This window comes from Talpa europaea (assembly GCF_964194135.1).
Source record: "Talpa europaea genome assembly, chromosome: 14".
NCBI classification, from domain to species: domain Eukaryota; kingdom Metazoa; phylum Chordata; class Mammalia; order Eulipotyphla; family Talpidae; genus Talpa; species Talpa europaea.
In genome coordinates, this window is record NC_140082.1 from 25,649,972 (window position 1) to 25,667,463 (window position 17,492).

The 17,492-nt window shown below is 38.4% G+C and overlaps 1 protein-coding gene across 3 annotated transcripts in view; it reads left to right on the forward strand.

The window, feature by feature from the left end:
- NSUN6 (NOP2/Sun RNA methyltransferase 6) overlaps positions 1-14,430 on the forward strand; it is a gene marked incomplete at both ends in the record, with an annotated part of 35,324 nt that extends 20,894 nt beyond the window's left edge. For all 3 annotated transcript variants that reach the window (XM_084254458.1, XM_084254459.1, XM_084254460.1), the window contains 4 exons: positions 2,995-3,133; positions 3,944-4,092; positions 7,997-8,122; positions 14,218-14,430. In XM_084254458.1, the coding sequence (XP_084110584.1) occupies positions 2,995-3,133; positions 3,944-4,092; positions 7,997-8,122; positions 14,218-14,430 (627 nt within the window). The remainder of the gene's footprint in view (positions 1-2,994; positions 3,134-3,943; positions 4,093-7,996; positions 8,123-14,217) is intronic.
- Positions 14,431-17,492: the final 3,062 nt, after the last annotated feature.

Below are 17,492 nucleotides of genomic sequence, written 5' to 3' on the forward strand. Positions count from 1 at the left end.
TTCTTCTTTATCTAGCTTTGGGTGATTGTAGAGTTGTAGGAATTTGTCCATCTCCTCTAGATTGTTAAACTTGTTTCTATATAACTGTTCATAGTAGTTACTGATTATTCTTTTGATTTCTGCTGTGTCCGTTGTGATTTCTCCTCTTTCAGTGATGATCCTGTTTATTTGTGCTTTCTCCCTTTTTTCCTTTGTGAGCCTGGCTAGGGGTTTGTCTATTTTATTGATTTTTTCAAAGAACCAGCTCTTGGTTTCATTGATCTTTTGGATTGTTTTTCTAGTTTCAATTTCGTTTATTTCTGCTTTGGTTTTTATTATTTTAGAAGGAGCAAGTTTTATAGAGAAAATTCAGAAATATATTTTGGGGTATATTCCAGTAATGTGTATTAGACTTCCAGTAGATGATATTGAGTAAGTGTTTGGGTATTTGAGCATTGTGCGTAGGGGAGACATGTGGATTGGAAATACAAACTTGGAAGTCATTTATAAAGCCATAAAACTGATGATGAGTAGCAAGAGGGTAGACAAGGTCAAAAAACTGAGCCTTGAGGATTCTTTGAGGTAAGGAAAATTTGATAGAATGGCCAGTGATGTAGGAGAAAAACCAAAGAATTAGGATACCCTCTGGTTGAAAGATGCAGAGACCAGCTGTGTTGCTAGGTCACGTTCTGTGGACTGAGAACTCAATGGATTTAGCACCTTGTAGGTGATTGGAGAACTTGTCATGAACAGCTTTAGTGAGTGGAAATGTTTGCTTGGATGAGAGGGAGCGGAATCAAAGAAATTAATGTATGTCTCTTATCCTTCTATTAAGACCAGGGCCAGCCCAGCAGAGGGTACATGTGGATTGCCATTGGCAAGGTCAAAGCACAGGAATGCCAAGTGTTGAATTGCTTTTCAAGTCTCTGCTAGTGTCACACTGTCATCCCATTGACCAATGCAAATCACATGGTTGAGTCTCAGTCAGAATGGCAGGTACTAAAAGGTAAATGGCAAAGGATAGATTCAGGTAATGTGGGTTTAAGCAGTCTCCCACAGTGGGCCAGCAACGTAGAAATCAATAACTTAAGTAGAAATAATGAGCCACGATGAGTCCCAGATTTTGTTGCTGCATTCAAGTTGTTGTTTGTTTAAATAGTTAAACAAATTTTATGTAAATGTAGTCTGTTACCTTATACTTTTGTGAAAATAGCCTTTAGCCAATAGAGTAGCTCCTTCACTATAGTACAATTGAACCTTATTCTGATTGTTTCTGCCTACTTTACCAGTTCAGTTACTTGAAATGATTTTCCTGTTAAGGTACTTATTGAAACTATCTCCTTCTAAATCTGGTGTTACATTTAGGAATCGGTATTAAAATCTATGCAATTGATAGATGATAGACATAGCATACAAGGACATTGTGTATAAAAGGAACCAAAGCAAGAAAACACATTGAGGGCCTCCCTGGTGAATCAAGGGGTAAGACGCAGCCTATGAAGCTATTCACAGCCACTGCAGCACAGATTTGATCCCCGGCCAGGGAGCTACCCACATGGTGCAACAGACCTCTCCTGACTCACCCGCTGCTCCCCTCAGCAGTGTATTTCAGTCAGTCCGCCTGTTCTGTCCCCTACTCTGTCTGTGGTGAGTCCTCTCACCCTGCACACTTCTGGCCTGTACCCAGTTCTTGTGTGCATAAATACATAAATCTTTTTTTAAAAAAGCACATTAAAGGGCTAATTTCACCATCTAATTTCACCATCATTTCACCATCTAATTTCACCATCATTAGGATTTCATAGTGTTTTAAAATATAGGTACCATGATGCATTCTTGAAATATGGCCTCTTCTCTTTATTGACTTTCACTTAACAGTGTTACCATATAAAATTATTTTTGACCTACTTTTTATACCAGGCTGGAACATTTTGCTGTGCTATTTTTCTGTCTTTAGCTATTAGAATTCATGTGAATTTTATGTGTATAGTTCAGGAAATAGTGGGGATTGATCTTACCAGTAGCATTCATTTGTTTCTCAAAACACTAGAAGGCAGATGTCTCAGAACATTAGCTCCTGCTCTTCTAGAGGTGAGCAGGGCATACAAATTGGTTTTTTGTTTTGTTTTGTTTTGTTTTTTTTAAAGATTTATTTATTTATTTATTTATTTATACAAGCACTGGGTACAGTCAGAAGCGTGGGAGGGTGAGAGAATTCACCAGAGCAGAGCGGGGAACAGAACAGGCAGACCGATGAAATACATTGCTGAGGGGAGCAGCTGGCGGCAGGAGAGGTCTGCGCGCCATGTGGGACCCTTGCCCGGTGGCCGGGGATCGAACCAGCGCTGCAGAGGCTGCGGGCAGCTTTGCAACCCAGAGCTCAACTGCTGCGCCACCGGGGAGGCCCCAAATTGGTGGTTTTTAATACTTCTAATGAGTGTTTGTAAAAAGTTTCTTTAGAAAATTACAAATACTATTTTTGATTTTGAGTTTTGTTAATTAAAAGTAGCTGGGCATTATCAGAAAATCCTCTGTCAAGAATGTGTTTTTAACCCCTGGTGGTATAGGCGTTAAAGACACAGTGCTGTCAAGCTATCGCCAGCCACTGCAGCATGAGTTCGATCCTGGCCCCAACCAGCGAGCAACCCACATGGCACAGCAGACCTTTCCTGTCTCGCCAACTGCTCCCCTCAGTGTGTATTTCAGTAGATCTGCCTGTTCTGCTCCCCACTCTGTCTCTGGTGAATCCTCTCACCACCACCCCTCTGGCTACACCCAGTTCTTGTATGCATAAATGCATAAATAAATCTTTAAATAAAATGTGTTTTTTAGAAGAAAAGGAGATAATTTGATATGCTTGATATATATATATATATATATATATAGTTTAAGGAACTCAGCTTTGTGACTGAGGTAGGAGGAAAGTGGGGAAAATAATTTTTAGTAAGTTTTGTTCATTAATTTTTATGACTGCTTTGGATTTATTCTTCATTTTTATTTATTTACATTTTTTAGGGAGAAGTTATAGCACTGGATAAAATATCCAACAAGGTGGAAAAAATAAAGCAGAATGCTTTACTGTTAGGGCTGTATTCCATCAGGGCATTTTGTTTTGATGGAACAAAGGCTCTTAAATTCAATATGGACACAGAAGGTGAGTTAAATTTTTAAAGGTTTATATCACTGACTTTTACAAATTTTACTAGTATTATTCTATCCCAAAATATCCATGTAGCCTTGAAACATGAGCATGGATGTGAGTGATTTGGCTGTAATACCTTTTTGCTTTTCATCTCATTCCTGAATATTAGATCTTTAATAATACAGAGTTAAACCCTCAAGCCTTGGTCAAACTCATTGTTCTTAACTTATTTGTCTTAAAGTCATGGTATATTTCAGAAAGCTTTTAAGATATGATGTTAGCTTTTTAATTTTATAATTACTGAGGAAGGTTGGATCTAGGGGCTATTGACTCATTCTAGGGCATAACATTGCTGAAAAAAAAGAAGGGAGGCTGTGGAACTATACTGCTAGTACTTTTGACCAGCACCTAACAGGTGCTCTTTTTTTTTGTTGGGGGCCAGGGGAGGTACTTTTTGCAGTAAAAATGACTAAGAGAAGTGTCAGCTCCAGGATGGCCATTAATTCAGGTCCTAGCTCCAAGAATTATGGTTTCTGACATTGAGAGCTGGAGGTCTCATTTGAATAGGCTTTGGTTTGGACTATATCAATAGGATAATCTTCAACTCTAATTACCATGTATTTAATATTTTTACAAAGCAAATCTACATGAAATATACATCTGGATTAGTTTCTTTAGCTCCCTCATTGAAGGAAGAAATAGGTTTTTGTTTTGCTTTTTATACCAGATGATAATTTAAAATCTTGATAATTGCTTTTATCTCAGGATTTTCTATTTTAGACTGATAAGACAGATAGCAAATATGTTTTATTTTCTTCATAGGGGAACCTCCATTCTTACCCGAGTCTTTTGATAGAATTCTTCTTGATGCACCCTGTAGCGGAATGGGACAGAGACCAAACATGGCTTGTGCTTGGACTTTGAAAGAAGTGACATCATATCAGCCATTACAGCGAAAGCTTTTTACTGTGGTATGTGATGATACTTTGCTACGAAGGGAAGTTGACCTTTACCACTTTGTTGTTTCAAAGACTAGGAACAGTGTTCATAGCAGCATTATTCACCATAGCAAAATGTGGAAACAATACAAGTATTCAGCAACAGATGAATGGATAAACAAAATGTGGTTAATGCATACATGGATTATTAGTCTTCCTTAAAAAGGAATGAAAGTCTGATAGTTGGTATTATAAATATGGATGAATTTTGAGAACATTATACTAAGTGATGTAAATCAGACACAAAAGGACGGATATTGCATGATTCCACTTAAATGAAGTAACCAGAATAGGGACATTCATTGAGACAATACAGAATTGAGGTCACCAGGCCCTGGAGGGATTTACTGAGGAGGTATTATTTAATGAATTTTTGACTTGGAAGGATGATAAAGTTCTGGAGATGGGTAATAGTGATGGCTGCACAACAGTGTGAATGTACTTAATGCTACTTAATTGTACTTAAAAACAGTAAAGATAGTAAATTTTGTATTTATGTGTATTTTGTCACACACAAATCCCCAGAAAATATGGTTTTAGATACAAGGAACCTTACTTTATGCTGACTCAGTGCAAGCAATAGTAGAATGTCTTCCCTGAGATTTTTAACTTCAAACATTCTGCTCTATCCTAACAGTCATTGGGTTGTTAATATATAGCTACTAAATTATATAAACAATTGGATATAAGATAGGTTCCGGGGGACCTCCCTGGTGGCGCAGGCAGTTGAGCGCAGCGCTGTATAGCTGTCCGCAACCCATGCAGTGCCGGTTTGATCTCCGTTGGCCTCACAGCAACCCACGTGTGGAGCAGACCTCTCCTGTCTCACCTGCTGCTCCCCTCAGCAGTGTATTTCGTCCTTCTGCTTGTTCTGTTCCCCGCTCTGTCTCTGGTGAGTCCACTCACCCTCCCACACATCTGGCCTGTACCCCGGCTCTTGTATAAATAAAATTAATCTTTAAAAAGAAAAAAAAAAGATAGGTTCCTATTTACATAGGGTTCCTGGATCATCTTAGATAACAAGTTAGAAGTTTAAAGTTCAATAGAGGCAAACACTTACAAAAATGAGAAATTCAGTGAAGGATGTAGAACCATAAAAATTACACATTTAACTGATCCCCAGTACATTTCTGATGAAGTTCAAATAGAATATTTGGGGCTTTCTCTTAGTCTTTCAAAAATAATTCAGTGAATTTCATAGAATATGGATAGCATTTGAGCAAAAAAATTTCATTGTTTCCTCTCAACCCTCTAATTATATAAATGCATAGTCTACAACAATAATGGGCATACCATAGCTAGTCTCTAAAATTCGTCTTTAAGTACATTTGTATTCATCTCTTCAGTATTTCCTTTCATATGCAAAAGTGACACTGGTAGTAAATTATTTAACTTTTTCTTCTCGTATACAGACTTCAAGGAATACATCCTTAAAGTTAAAATAGCAAGCAACAAAAAAAGAAGCTTTACTTGCACATGAAACCCACTGTTAAAAGTAGGCCTTCTTGCAGAGATTTAGCTTTTTGATCTTTTTAGGCTATAGCTAAAAAAAAAATTAAAGACTAAAGGAGTAGGTGCATTGATCTCTGTAAAGGAATAGCTGACAGTGTGTGTGAGAGAATTTAATATAGCGGGTATGCCAGTTGGCATGGATAGAAGTTGAATGTGGACTTTAGAATCAGACATTTCTTGTTTGGGGCTATGGGTCCTGCACATAAGTGATCGTTAAATACATTGCTTTCCATAGCGAGAAATGGGGATAATAGCTTTATCTAATAAGGTTACCCTTTTTTTTTTTTTGTGGGACCCTCGCTGGTGGCCAGGAATCGAACTGCAGAGGCTGCGGGCAGCCTCGCAACCCAGTGCTCAACCGCTGCGCCACCAGGGGAGGCCCACCCTTTTTCTTTTAAGATTTATTTTATTTATACAAGAGCTGGGAATAGAACAGGCAGACTGACGAAATACACTGCTGAGGGGAGCAGCGGGCGAGGCAGGAGAGGTCTGCTGCGCCATGTGGGTTGCTCTGAAGCTGGCGGGGATCGAACAGGCACTGCAGAGGCTGCAGACAGCTTCACAGTGCTGCGCTCAACCGCCTGCGCCACCAGGGAGGCCCAGGTTACCTTTTATTAGAGATAGGAACCATGTTTCATGGTTGTTATAATTGAAAAATTTCAGGTAAAGTGCTTAAATTAATCATTGACACACAATAACAAATTTTGAATTTTTATCAGCATACTCTGGTTGAAAAATTACAACTATATAACTATATACGTGTGTATAGTGCTCTATAAATATATATATATTACATATATATAAGTCTGGGTGTTTGAAAAGATATCCTTTAGTTATTTGGAACAAATTCATTTTTGTGTAACAGCTTATTTCCTGTTTCATTTATTTACACAAATATTAAGTACCTCCTGTGTGTAATACACTTTCTAGATGCTGTAATACAATAGTGAAAAAATAACTCTCTTTTTCATGGCTTTTCTCATTGGGGAGGCAAATAGATGAGTAAGTTACTTAATACATTACAAGGCTATAATGCTATGGAGCAAACTAAGGAGGGGAAGATAAGAGTGTTGGATTGGAATAGTTGCAATTTTGCATGGGTGCTTTAAGAAAGGCATTGATGAAATGGTGACATATAAGCAAAGATATGATTATAAAAGAGCAAGCAGTGCAGAGAATTAAAAGGTCTTTCTAAGCTCACACAGATTCTGAGGTGGGAGTGTACCACACATATTCCAGAACAGCAGAGACCAGTGTTGCTAAAGCAGAGTGAACAAGGTATAAGAAGTAAAGTCAGAAGGTAGTGTTGAGGTCTGCTTTATATATGGCCTTGAAACCCACTATAGGGATTTGAACTTTGACTCCAAGTGAAAATGGAGGGCACTTGAAGAGTTTTAAGCTGAAACATGACAAGGTTTTTTTTTTTTTTTTTTTAAATTTTTGTTTATTTATTTATACAAGAACTGGGGTACAGGCCAGATGCACGGGAGGGTGAGAGGATTCACCAGAGACAGAGTAGGGAACAGAACAGGTAAACTGACGAAATACACTGCTGAGGGGAGCAGTGGGCGAGACAGGAGAGGTCTGCCTCGCCATGTGGGACCCTTACCGTCCTGCCGGGATTGAACCCACGCTGCAGAGGCTGCAGACAGCTTCACAGCACTGCGCTCAACCGCCTGTGCCACCAGGGGAGGCCCCGAAACATGACAAATTTATAAGTATTGTTTTGGCTGCTACAATAGATTAGAAGGGCAGAAGAAGAAAACAGGTTGACAAAGTTGGAGACTGTTACAATAATTCGGGTAAAAGATAGTGGTCATTGGCCAGAATGACCGCAGTGGAAATGGTGAGAGGTAGCACAATTCTTGATATATTCTGAAGGTAGAACCAATAGAATTTGCAGGTGGATGGGGACTGTGAGCCAGAGGCCTAAAATGATACTGTGAGGATTGGGACCTGAACATCTGAAAGGATCGGGAGGCTTCTGTAGATTTCAGGGGGACGATAGTTCAGTTTGGAACATGTTGAATTTGGTAGTAGAAATAGTGAGAAGGCAATTGAATATATGATGGAATTCAGCAAGGAGTCTGGCCTAAAAATGTAACTTTGTTGAGTTTTACCATAAAATGGTATCTAAAGTTGTGAAACTGAATGATCATGTTTGGGAAATTCTTGATCTTAAGTGGACCATAACAACTCCAAGATAATGAAATGCCTCTAGTCTGGAACAGTAATTAGAGAAACAGGCTTGGTCATACAGAACACCCATTTTATTTATGCCAAACATTTGCAACATAACACATAAAATGAAATCCCTTAAAATATACCCCTGCGGCAGATACAGTCTGATAACGTGTTTCTTTAGGCAGTTCAGCTGCTGAAGCCGGGGGGCGTGCTGGTCTATAGTACGTGCACTATCACACTGGCAGAGAATGAAGAACAAGTTGCCTGGGCCCTCACAACATTTCCTTGCCTTCAGCTTCAGTCCCAGGTAAGAGTAATTGCAGTTTTCTCTGTGTAATCTCATAAACCATGGAAACTTAAGTGCAGTGATAAACACAGGGTGTTATGTGAAGTAATTTGGCAAAATTTCTGAAACAAATACTGCAATAGCAAGGCTATTTCTAAATCCAGTTTAGGCTGTCCACAGAGATTTTTTATGTACTGATGCTTTTCCGTCTTCCTTCCTTCCCTTTATGTTAAAATGCCATCGCGCTCAGGTGTATTTCTGTTACATGTCTATAACTTGTGGATCTTGTTCATGGTACTAAAACTTTTTTAATTTTTATTTTTTTATTTTTATAGAGGCATGGTTTTTTTTATTTATTATTTATTTATTTGTTTGTTTGTTTGTTTGTTTTATTTATACATGCACTGGGTACAGTCAGAAGCGCGGGAGGGTGAGAGAATTCACCAGAGCGGAGAGCAGAGCAGGCGGAAGGACAGAAGTACACTGCTGAGGGGAGCAGCGGGCGGCAGGAGAGGTCTGCGCGCCATGTGGGACCCTCCTCCCGTGGCCGGGGAGCAGCCGGGGATCGAACCGGTGCTGCAGAGGCTGCAGGCAGCTTCGCAACCTAGCGCTTAACCGCTGCGCCACGGGGGAGGCCCTTTTCTTTCCCTTTAGTCCTAGATTTTTCTGGCATGGAAGTGTTGCACATTTTTCTCATGTCACATCAGAGCCCAAAAAGGTTTTAATAACTGGGATGTCAAAGACTAGCCAAGGGGGAAAACTGGTTCAGGATTATAGCTTCTTTACAGTTTCTTATGTAAATGTGTAACTTTTGAAAAGTTTTTTGTACTTTAGCACTGCCTTTCTTCTATGGCTCTTATTAAAGTGACTTTTTGTGATTAGATATTTAGGCCATAATGTCTGAGATTATTTAAATCTGTAATAATGCTCACATTCATGCAGATACACTGAAAATCTAGCTTTATTACCTAAAGAATTCAAGTAGGTAATTGGAATACATGAGTAAGAAGCAACCAGAGATAATTTCCAGACTCTGAAATTAAGATAATTTATATTATCTTAAGATAACTGGTAGATGAAAGGAAAAACATCAGAATTTACTTGGAATTATGTGTGTCTACATATACACTCAAAATATTCCTAATAGAGATGAATTTTTACTCCATGCATTAATAAGCAATTTTCTTAGGTATGTGTTTGAAAATCTGTCTTTATCAACACGTAAACATTTGTCTGTGAAATCGTGATTTAAATTAGGATTATGTAACTGTTAAAGTAATGGTTTGTAGATATTCTTAAAATTCTATATTCTTCTGAACTAATTGATGCAGCCTTCATTTATAAATTTTCTTTTTCTGATACTTACAGTACTTTTTTTTCCCCCAGAACAAAAAGAAACTTTCTTTTTTTCTAAATTATTCATGCCCATACCCCATCTGCTCTCCCCCACTGCTCTGTTTTCTCTGGTAACCATTCTTTCACTGAGTTCAAGATTTATTCCTACTATACTTTGCCTGCCTGTGTTTTTGTTGTTGTTGTTATTTATATTCCCACTGATGAATGAAATGATCTGATACCTATCTTTCATTTTTTTTACTTATTCCACTTAATATAATCACCTTAAGTTCCATCCATTTTGTCCCAAATTCACTGTTTCATCATCATTTTTCACAGCTCTATAATACTCCATTGAATATATATTCCACAATTTCTTTACTTACTCATCTGCTGAACAGCACTTGGGTGGGCTCCATGTCTTTTCACCTACATACTTGGTTGATAATTTTGCAGGATAAAGAATTCTTGGTTGGCAGTTCTTGTAGGCTTCTGAACACTTCCACTCTTTTTTTTTTTAAAGAGGCATGTATTATTTATTTGTTTGTTTGTCTGTTTATACATGCACTGGGTACAGTCAGAAGCGCGGGAGGGTGAGAGAATTCACCAGAGCCAGAGCGGGGAGCAGAGCAGGCAGAAGGACCGAAGTACACTGCTGAGGGGAGCAGCGGGCGGCAGGAGAGGTCTGCGTGCCATGTGGGACCCTCCTCCGGTGGCCGGGGAGCAGCCAGGGATCGAACCGGTGCTTCAGAGGCCGCGGGCAGCTTCGCAACCCAGCGCTCAACCGCTGCGCCACCGGGAAGGCCCCACTTCCACTCTTTTTGTCTGGAGTGTTTGGGCTGAAGTCCAGGGAAATCCTAATTTGGGATCCTTTGTAAGTTATTTTATTCTCTTTGATCCATGCAAAATTTTTTCCTTATTTTTGGTTTTTAATAGTTTGACTATGATGTGTCTAGTGTAAGTCTTCACAGTATGACTGCCCACAATGGCCATCTCTCTGCCCCTATCTCTGCTCCTCTTTCTGCAGGACTGTAGTATCTGCATGCCAGAGGATTTGTGAATTATCTTACAAGTTTTCTCTCTTCCTTTGGGCTTTTTATGGACTCCTCCTGGCTTCTATTTATCTCTTCTGGGAGAGGAAAAGCCCAGACATCATTTGCAGACTTCCCAATAACCCAAGTCAGTGCCTGTAGAGTCAGCACTGCCCTGCATAGTATCTGTGCTCACTCAAGTGTCACCAGAGTTCCTCCAGAGAATTTCACAATGTCCCTGGTTTCTCCCATTCTGACTTGGGTGATCATCCTGGAGCCCATTCTTGTTTCCCTTTGTTTCCTTCCATTCCTTACCCTCAGCAGCCAATGACATTAGTTTAAGATCTCATGGGGAAGTTTGGGATACTGTGGAGCATCTGCATCTCCCTACAAGCAAATATTTTTGTATAGCTGTTTTTATGGAAGAGGATGACCCCAGCCTGCCTTTCTCTTTTTAAAGTTAATTTTATTTAGAAAATACTTTATATACACACACGCGTGCACGCACACACACACACACACACACCACACATACATTTTACATCATTGTTCACTTTCGTACAGTGTTTGATTTCTCCTCATAAAATTCCTACCACCAAGTCACCCGTGAACCATCACCATAGTCTCTTGTGCTATTCCCTCCCCTGTTTTATCCCTTTCTCTCCCCCTCCCCTGATGAATGCCTCTCATTTATAATTGCCTGCTTTTTTTTTTTTCCTGATCCCTTGTTTGGTTTTCCAGTATTCCTCCTGTAAGTGAAACCATCCCATATTTTTCTTTATCCTTTTATTTCACTGGCCACAATTCCTTCCAGCTCTATCCATGTTGCCACAAATGGCATGAGTTTATCTTTTTTGATTGCTAAATAGTATTCTATTGTGTATATATACCACATCTTTTTTTTTTAAGATTTATTTATTTATACAAGCACTAGGTATAATCAGAAGCACTGGAGGGTAAGAGAATTCACCAGAGCCAGAGCGGGGAACAGAACAGACTGACAAAATACACTGCTGAGGGGACAGCGGGCATGGCAGGAGAGGTCTGCGTGCCATGTGGGACCCTCGCCGGCAGCCGGGGATCAAACCAGAGCTTCAGAGGCTGCCGGCAGCTTCGCAGCCCAATGCTCATCAGCTGCACCACCAGGGGAGGCCCTATACCACATCTTCTTGATCCAGTTATCTATTGCTGGGCATTTACGTTGTTTCCATATCTAACCTATTGTAAATAGTGCTGCAGTAAACATTGGAGTGCAGGTTTCCTTTTGAATTAATGTTTTTGTGTTCTTTGGGTAGATTCCTAGAAGTGGAATTGCTGAGTCGTATGGTAGCTTCATTTTCAGTAGTTTGAGCAACCTTCACAAAGCTTTCCAGAGTGGTTGGACCAGTTTGCATTCCTACCAGCAGTGTAGGAGAGTCCCTTTTTCTCTACATCCTTGCCAGCATTTGTGGTTGTCAATTTTTTTAATATGTGTCATTCTCACTGGTGTGAGTGGTAGCCCATTGTGGTTTTGATTTGCATTTCCCTGATTTTTAGTGATGTTGAACATTTTTTCATATACCCATCAGCCATTTGTATTTTCTCTTTAAAGAAGTGTCTTTTTAGCTCTTCTGCCCATCTTTTGATTGGACTGTTTTTGTTTTTGCTGAGTAGTGTAAGCTCTTTGTAGATCTTTGAAATCTGTCCCTTATCAGTTATGTGAAGTGCAAAATTCTTCTTCCAATCAGTGGGATGTGTCTTTGTTTTGGTTATTGTCTCTTTTGCTGTACTGAAGCTTTTTAGTTTGATGTAATCCCAGCTGTTCATGTTTTCCTTCAGTTTCTTTACTTTGGGGGATGTCTTTTTTTTTTTAAGGATTTATTAATTTATGCATATAAGAACTGGGACACAGGCCAGAGGTGTGAGAAGTGAGAGGATTCACCAGAGACAGTGGGGAGCAGGACAGGCAGAATGACTGAAATACACTGCTGAGGGGAGCAGAGGGCGAGTCAGAAGAGGTCTGCTGCACCATGTGGGTGGCTCCCTGGCCAGGGATTAAACCTGTGCTACAGTGGCTGTGGACAGCCTCACAGGTTGCATCTCAACCCCTTGTGCCACCAGCGAGGCCTGGGGCCATGAGACTTTAAAGATGTTTCTGAGATGGATGTCATGGAGTGTTTTGCCTATATTTTCTTCTGTATATTTTATGGTTTTAGGTCTTATGTTCAAGTCTTTTATCCATTTTGAGTTGGTTTTTGTGAGTGGCGTGAGGTAGTAGTCTAGTTTCATTCTATTGCTTGTGGTGGTAGAGTTTTCCCAGCACCATTTATTGAACAAACTGTCCTTGTTCCATTGCATATTCTTTGCTTCTTTGTCAAAGATTAGTTGTCTATAAATGAGTGGCTTTATTTCTGGGTATTCAATTTGATTTCATTGGTTTGTGTGTCTTTTTGTTCCAGTACCATACTGTTTTAATTATTATGGTAGTATAGTTTGAAGTCTGGGAGTTTGATACTTCCATTCGCCTCCTTTTTATTTAGGATAGGTTTAAATTTTTAAAAAAATTTTTTTTTAATAAGGGTTGAATTTTTTTTATTTTTAAAGATTTATTTATTTATTTATTTATACAAGCACTGGGTACAGTCAGAAGTGCGGGAGGGTGAGAGAATTCACCAGAGCAGGGAGCAGAGCAGGCAGAGGGACCGAAGTACACTGCTGAGGGGAGCAGAGGGCGGCAGTAGAGGTCTGTGGGCCATGTGGGACCCTCCTCTGGTGGCCGGGGAGCAGCCGGGGATTGAACCGGTGCTGCAGAGGCTGCAGGCAGCTTTGCAACCCAGCGCTCAACCGCTGCGCCACCGGGGAGGCCCAGTATATGTGTTTCCATTTCTTTGTGTCATCTTCTATTTCTTTTAACAATGTTTTATAATTTTCTTTGTATAGGATTTTCCCCACCTTTGTTAGGTTTTTTTTTGTTGTTGTTCTTTCTCTAGTTCTTGGAGATTAGGTTGTTTCTTTGACTTCTTTCTTGTTTCTTGATGTGGGCCTGTATTGCTGTATACTTTCCTCTTATTACTGCTTTCACTATGTCCCACACATTCTGGAAAGTTATGTCCTCAGTGTCATTCATCTCAAGGTGTTTTTTAATTTCTTGATCTCCTCATTTAATCCAATGGTTTTCCAGTAGTGTGGGGTCTCAGCCTTTCTATTCCACCATGTTGTGGGTGGAGTCCTTTGCTGGTATTGGTGTGGGTCGGAGAGGTGTATCTTAGGATTCGTTGCCTAAGGAGCGCCTGTCAGTTTGGGGGAATCCGATAAAGCAAAATTTTATCTATTCTCATTATTGTTCCATTTATTGAGTGCCCTCTGTATGCCACTTGATAACACTTTATGGCTTAGAACTGAATATTTTTATCTGTTTTATAGATGGGGGGACTGTGGGTTAAAGTTACACTGATAAAATGTGCCAGATCTATATTTGAATCCATGTATTTCTAACTGTAAAGATCAGGCCTTCTGCAGTGTCATGGTATTTGGTCAACACATGGGACATAATACGCATTCATCAGGTGACCGTGTATCCTTCCTTTCCCATTTTAACTGTTTTCCTGTAAAAATGGCATGTATATGCCACAAAAATAAAAGGTATTTAGGCATTTCTCTTTCTTTAGAATTTATGGTACTTATAATCTAACTTTCTTTTAACTTTAATTAGACACAGGCACACTTAGTAACTATAGGATGTTCATCCAAATTTATTGTTTTTCTAAACAGGAACCACACATTGGAGGAGAGGGAATGTTGGGAGCTGGCTTATCATCTAAACAATTGAAACAGCTGCAGCGATTTGATCCATCTGTTGTGCCATTACAGGATATTGACATTGATTCTCTCAGAGATGCCAGAACAGAAGACATGATTTGGCTGGCAAATAACGATTGTATAGGTTTTTTTATTGCGAAATTTGTAAAATGCAAAAGCACATAGGGTTTTAGAATTGAAAATTCTAAACATTTGCTCTGTGTATGTGTTTAACCAAACTGTTGTCAGACCAAGTGATATGATGGCATGGTTGTTAAGGAAACAGAAAAGACTGCCACCTATTTCACCAGAGATCGAGAGAGAGCAAGTAGTCAAGGAAGTGGTATGAGATTATATTTTGTGTTTTTAAAAGAATTTTTTCTTTATGAATTTATCAGTATAAAGAAAAGGAGATGCCTAGAGATGCCTGCAACATATTGTTACTGGGAGTCTTGTGTTTTAATTTGTAAAGAACACAACTAATTTTTAATGTTAAAATCAGTGAATCTAACAAAAGGAATAAAATTAGTAATATTTCATTTGGCTATAAAAATAATTGTTTTCAATTCCCAAATTCCTATGTAGTAAATAGTTCCTGAGATTCAGGGCATGGGAAGCAGAATATTTACCATGTGTCAATAACTGGGCATTTTACCTGAGTCTGCTTATTACTTGGTAAATTGACTCTTTAGAATGAAGTCTGTATCTCTTCCATATGACAGTCTGCCTTTACTATGTTACTGTTCATGATTTTAAACTAAAAGTAGGATGAGTTTTTCCTTCAATCTGTAGATAACAAAAATGAGAATATCCTACAATTTTGAGTACATTTTATCTATTGGATTACATATTATGTAATTATTACATATTTGAATGGTAAGAAAGAGAAAACGAGCTTCTGACAGCTAGACCTTGGAGTTCTAGTGAACATAAACAATTTCACAGAACAGCAACATCAGACAAAGCAACTGTGACTATGGTAGACCAGGACAAAGAAAGACAACTTTATAGTCAAAGCTGAATTCAGACAAAATTGACACCATCATCCGAAGCATAAAAGTGACTAAATATAACTGTGCAGTGGTCAATAGAAAAGAATGCATTAAAAAAATTAATTGTATAAGAAAAAAAATAACCTTAAGCTTCATCTACCTGCTTTTTAGGAGGTTAAAAACAGTTATTAAAATACTCAGTACAGTTTAAAGACTCTCACTTGGTATGAACTCCATGTTTTCTTAACTTTCTGATCAGCCCCAAATTCCTGAACCTTGGGCATACATAATAGACATTTGGTAATAATTACCTACTAGTTCCTTTTTTTTTTTCCTCATAGGTTTTCCTTAGGAACTTCTTTTAACTATTTATTATATCCATCAAGATTGCAAGGTCTCTTGGATCAGGTAAGATCCTTATTTAGATGGCCTCTATTTGGAAGAAACCTTGCGCTGGTATTTTTGCCCTTAACACTTTTCACTTTAAGTTACTTGAACTCCTACCCAACTATATGGGAAAATCCTAGAGGCGGAGACCCTGTCTTTCATGTCACCACTTCAGAGTAGATCAACAAGTACTTATTGGACAAGGGATAAATACGTCGCTCTAAGATTCAAGTGTGTATCTGTCTTCTTTACATCTCTCATTCTGTGTTATATCTAGTAATTACTGTTTGACTAAAGAAGACACTGGTTTACCTGTGATACTTCTTTTCCTGTGACTTAGTATACTTCCCTAAACTTTAAATGTGTTTTTTAAAATCCATCTCCTCTCATGCTGTCTATACAGCCTTATGTATCAAGCTGGAATGAAAATGGGAGAGAATCAGTGCAGCAGCAAATAAGTGAATTTTTGATGATTGCTTGTATTTTAATACTTATTGGTATAGACAAAATAGAAAAATATTTGCATATGGAAAACAGTATGGACAGTTACTGTTCAGAATTTGTCCTTTAATAGATATTTTCCGAGGGTTTTTTCCTTCAAAAAAATAGAGCAAATTGGGAAATAAAACACTGAATTTTAAGGGACATAGAAACTAAAGAAAAAATATAATAAAAGAGACTAAATAAGGGAGATGAGGAGAAAAATAAATATAGTAACAGGAAAGCATTTTAATTCAACAATGAGTACATTATAGTTAATATAGGAAAGTATAAATAGATGAAAATATAAGTTAACCAAAATTAAACTGACCCAGAACCACCTAGTTACCTGTATTGTTTAACAGTCTAACTCTTGGAGTTTTAATAAGATCAGAGTATCCAAGACTAGCAGCATTACATAACTGAAGAAAGGGACAAGGGTGAGAAGTTTGTCATAAAGATGGATCTTCATTTTAAAAATGAAAAACAAAATTCAAAACTGGAAACAAGAATTGCTACACATGTGGAATTAAGGTGAGAGAAATATTCTGTGTTCATATCTTAGTCTCCTTTTCCCGATACAAAGTTACCATTTTTTTTTTAAATCCGACATAATGGGAAGATCACTAAGGAGTATCAGTGATTGTCCTTGTCCCTAATGGTGATGCTCCACAAGGGTAGGTGTTATGGAATATTAAAATATTCTCACTAGAAGAGTGGTAATTAATACTACTACTAATAAACAGTGCAGAAGCCAACTCTTTATTTGTTTTATATGAATGACTTTAAACCAGGTTTGTTGAACAGTTCAGTGTCACTGACAGTGGATTTAACAGGAATGCATGGCAGACCATGTTAAAAATGTGGCATTGTCCCAAAGTACAGTAAACTAAGATATCCTACATTTAGCAGCACCTTTTTGTAACAGTAACTTAAATGAGCAGTAGAGAAAGAGCATGGGAAAAACTGAAATGGATTTGACAAAAAACAGAACTGTTAAGAACATTTCCAGCATTTTCTAGGATGACTACAAAAATTGATTCTACAATTGAGTAGGTTAAGATTAAGCCTTTGCTGTTTGAAGAGACTAATTTTTACATTCCACAAGTCAGTAAATAATCCCATTGTCCTTGGGATTATTTCTTCATTTACAAATTTAGCACGCACTGTTTACATATATGCCCACTGTACAGGTTTTACATATAGATACTCTTATGTCAAATCCTTCAGTATACTTTCTGAGGAATACGCTAATATAGGCTAACATATTTCATAGTAAAATGAAAAACTAAAACTTCAGGTACAAAATTTAAATGGAATCATTAGCATGGCTCTTTGAAGGGGGTTAATGGTAGCAGCAAGTAAGATAAATACCAGTTAAACTAAGAA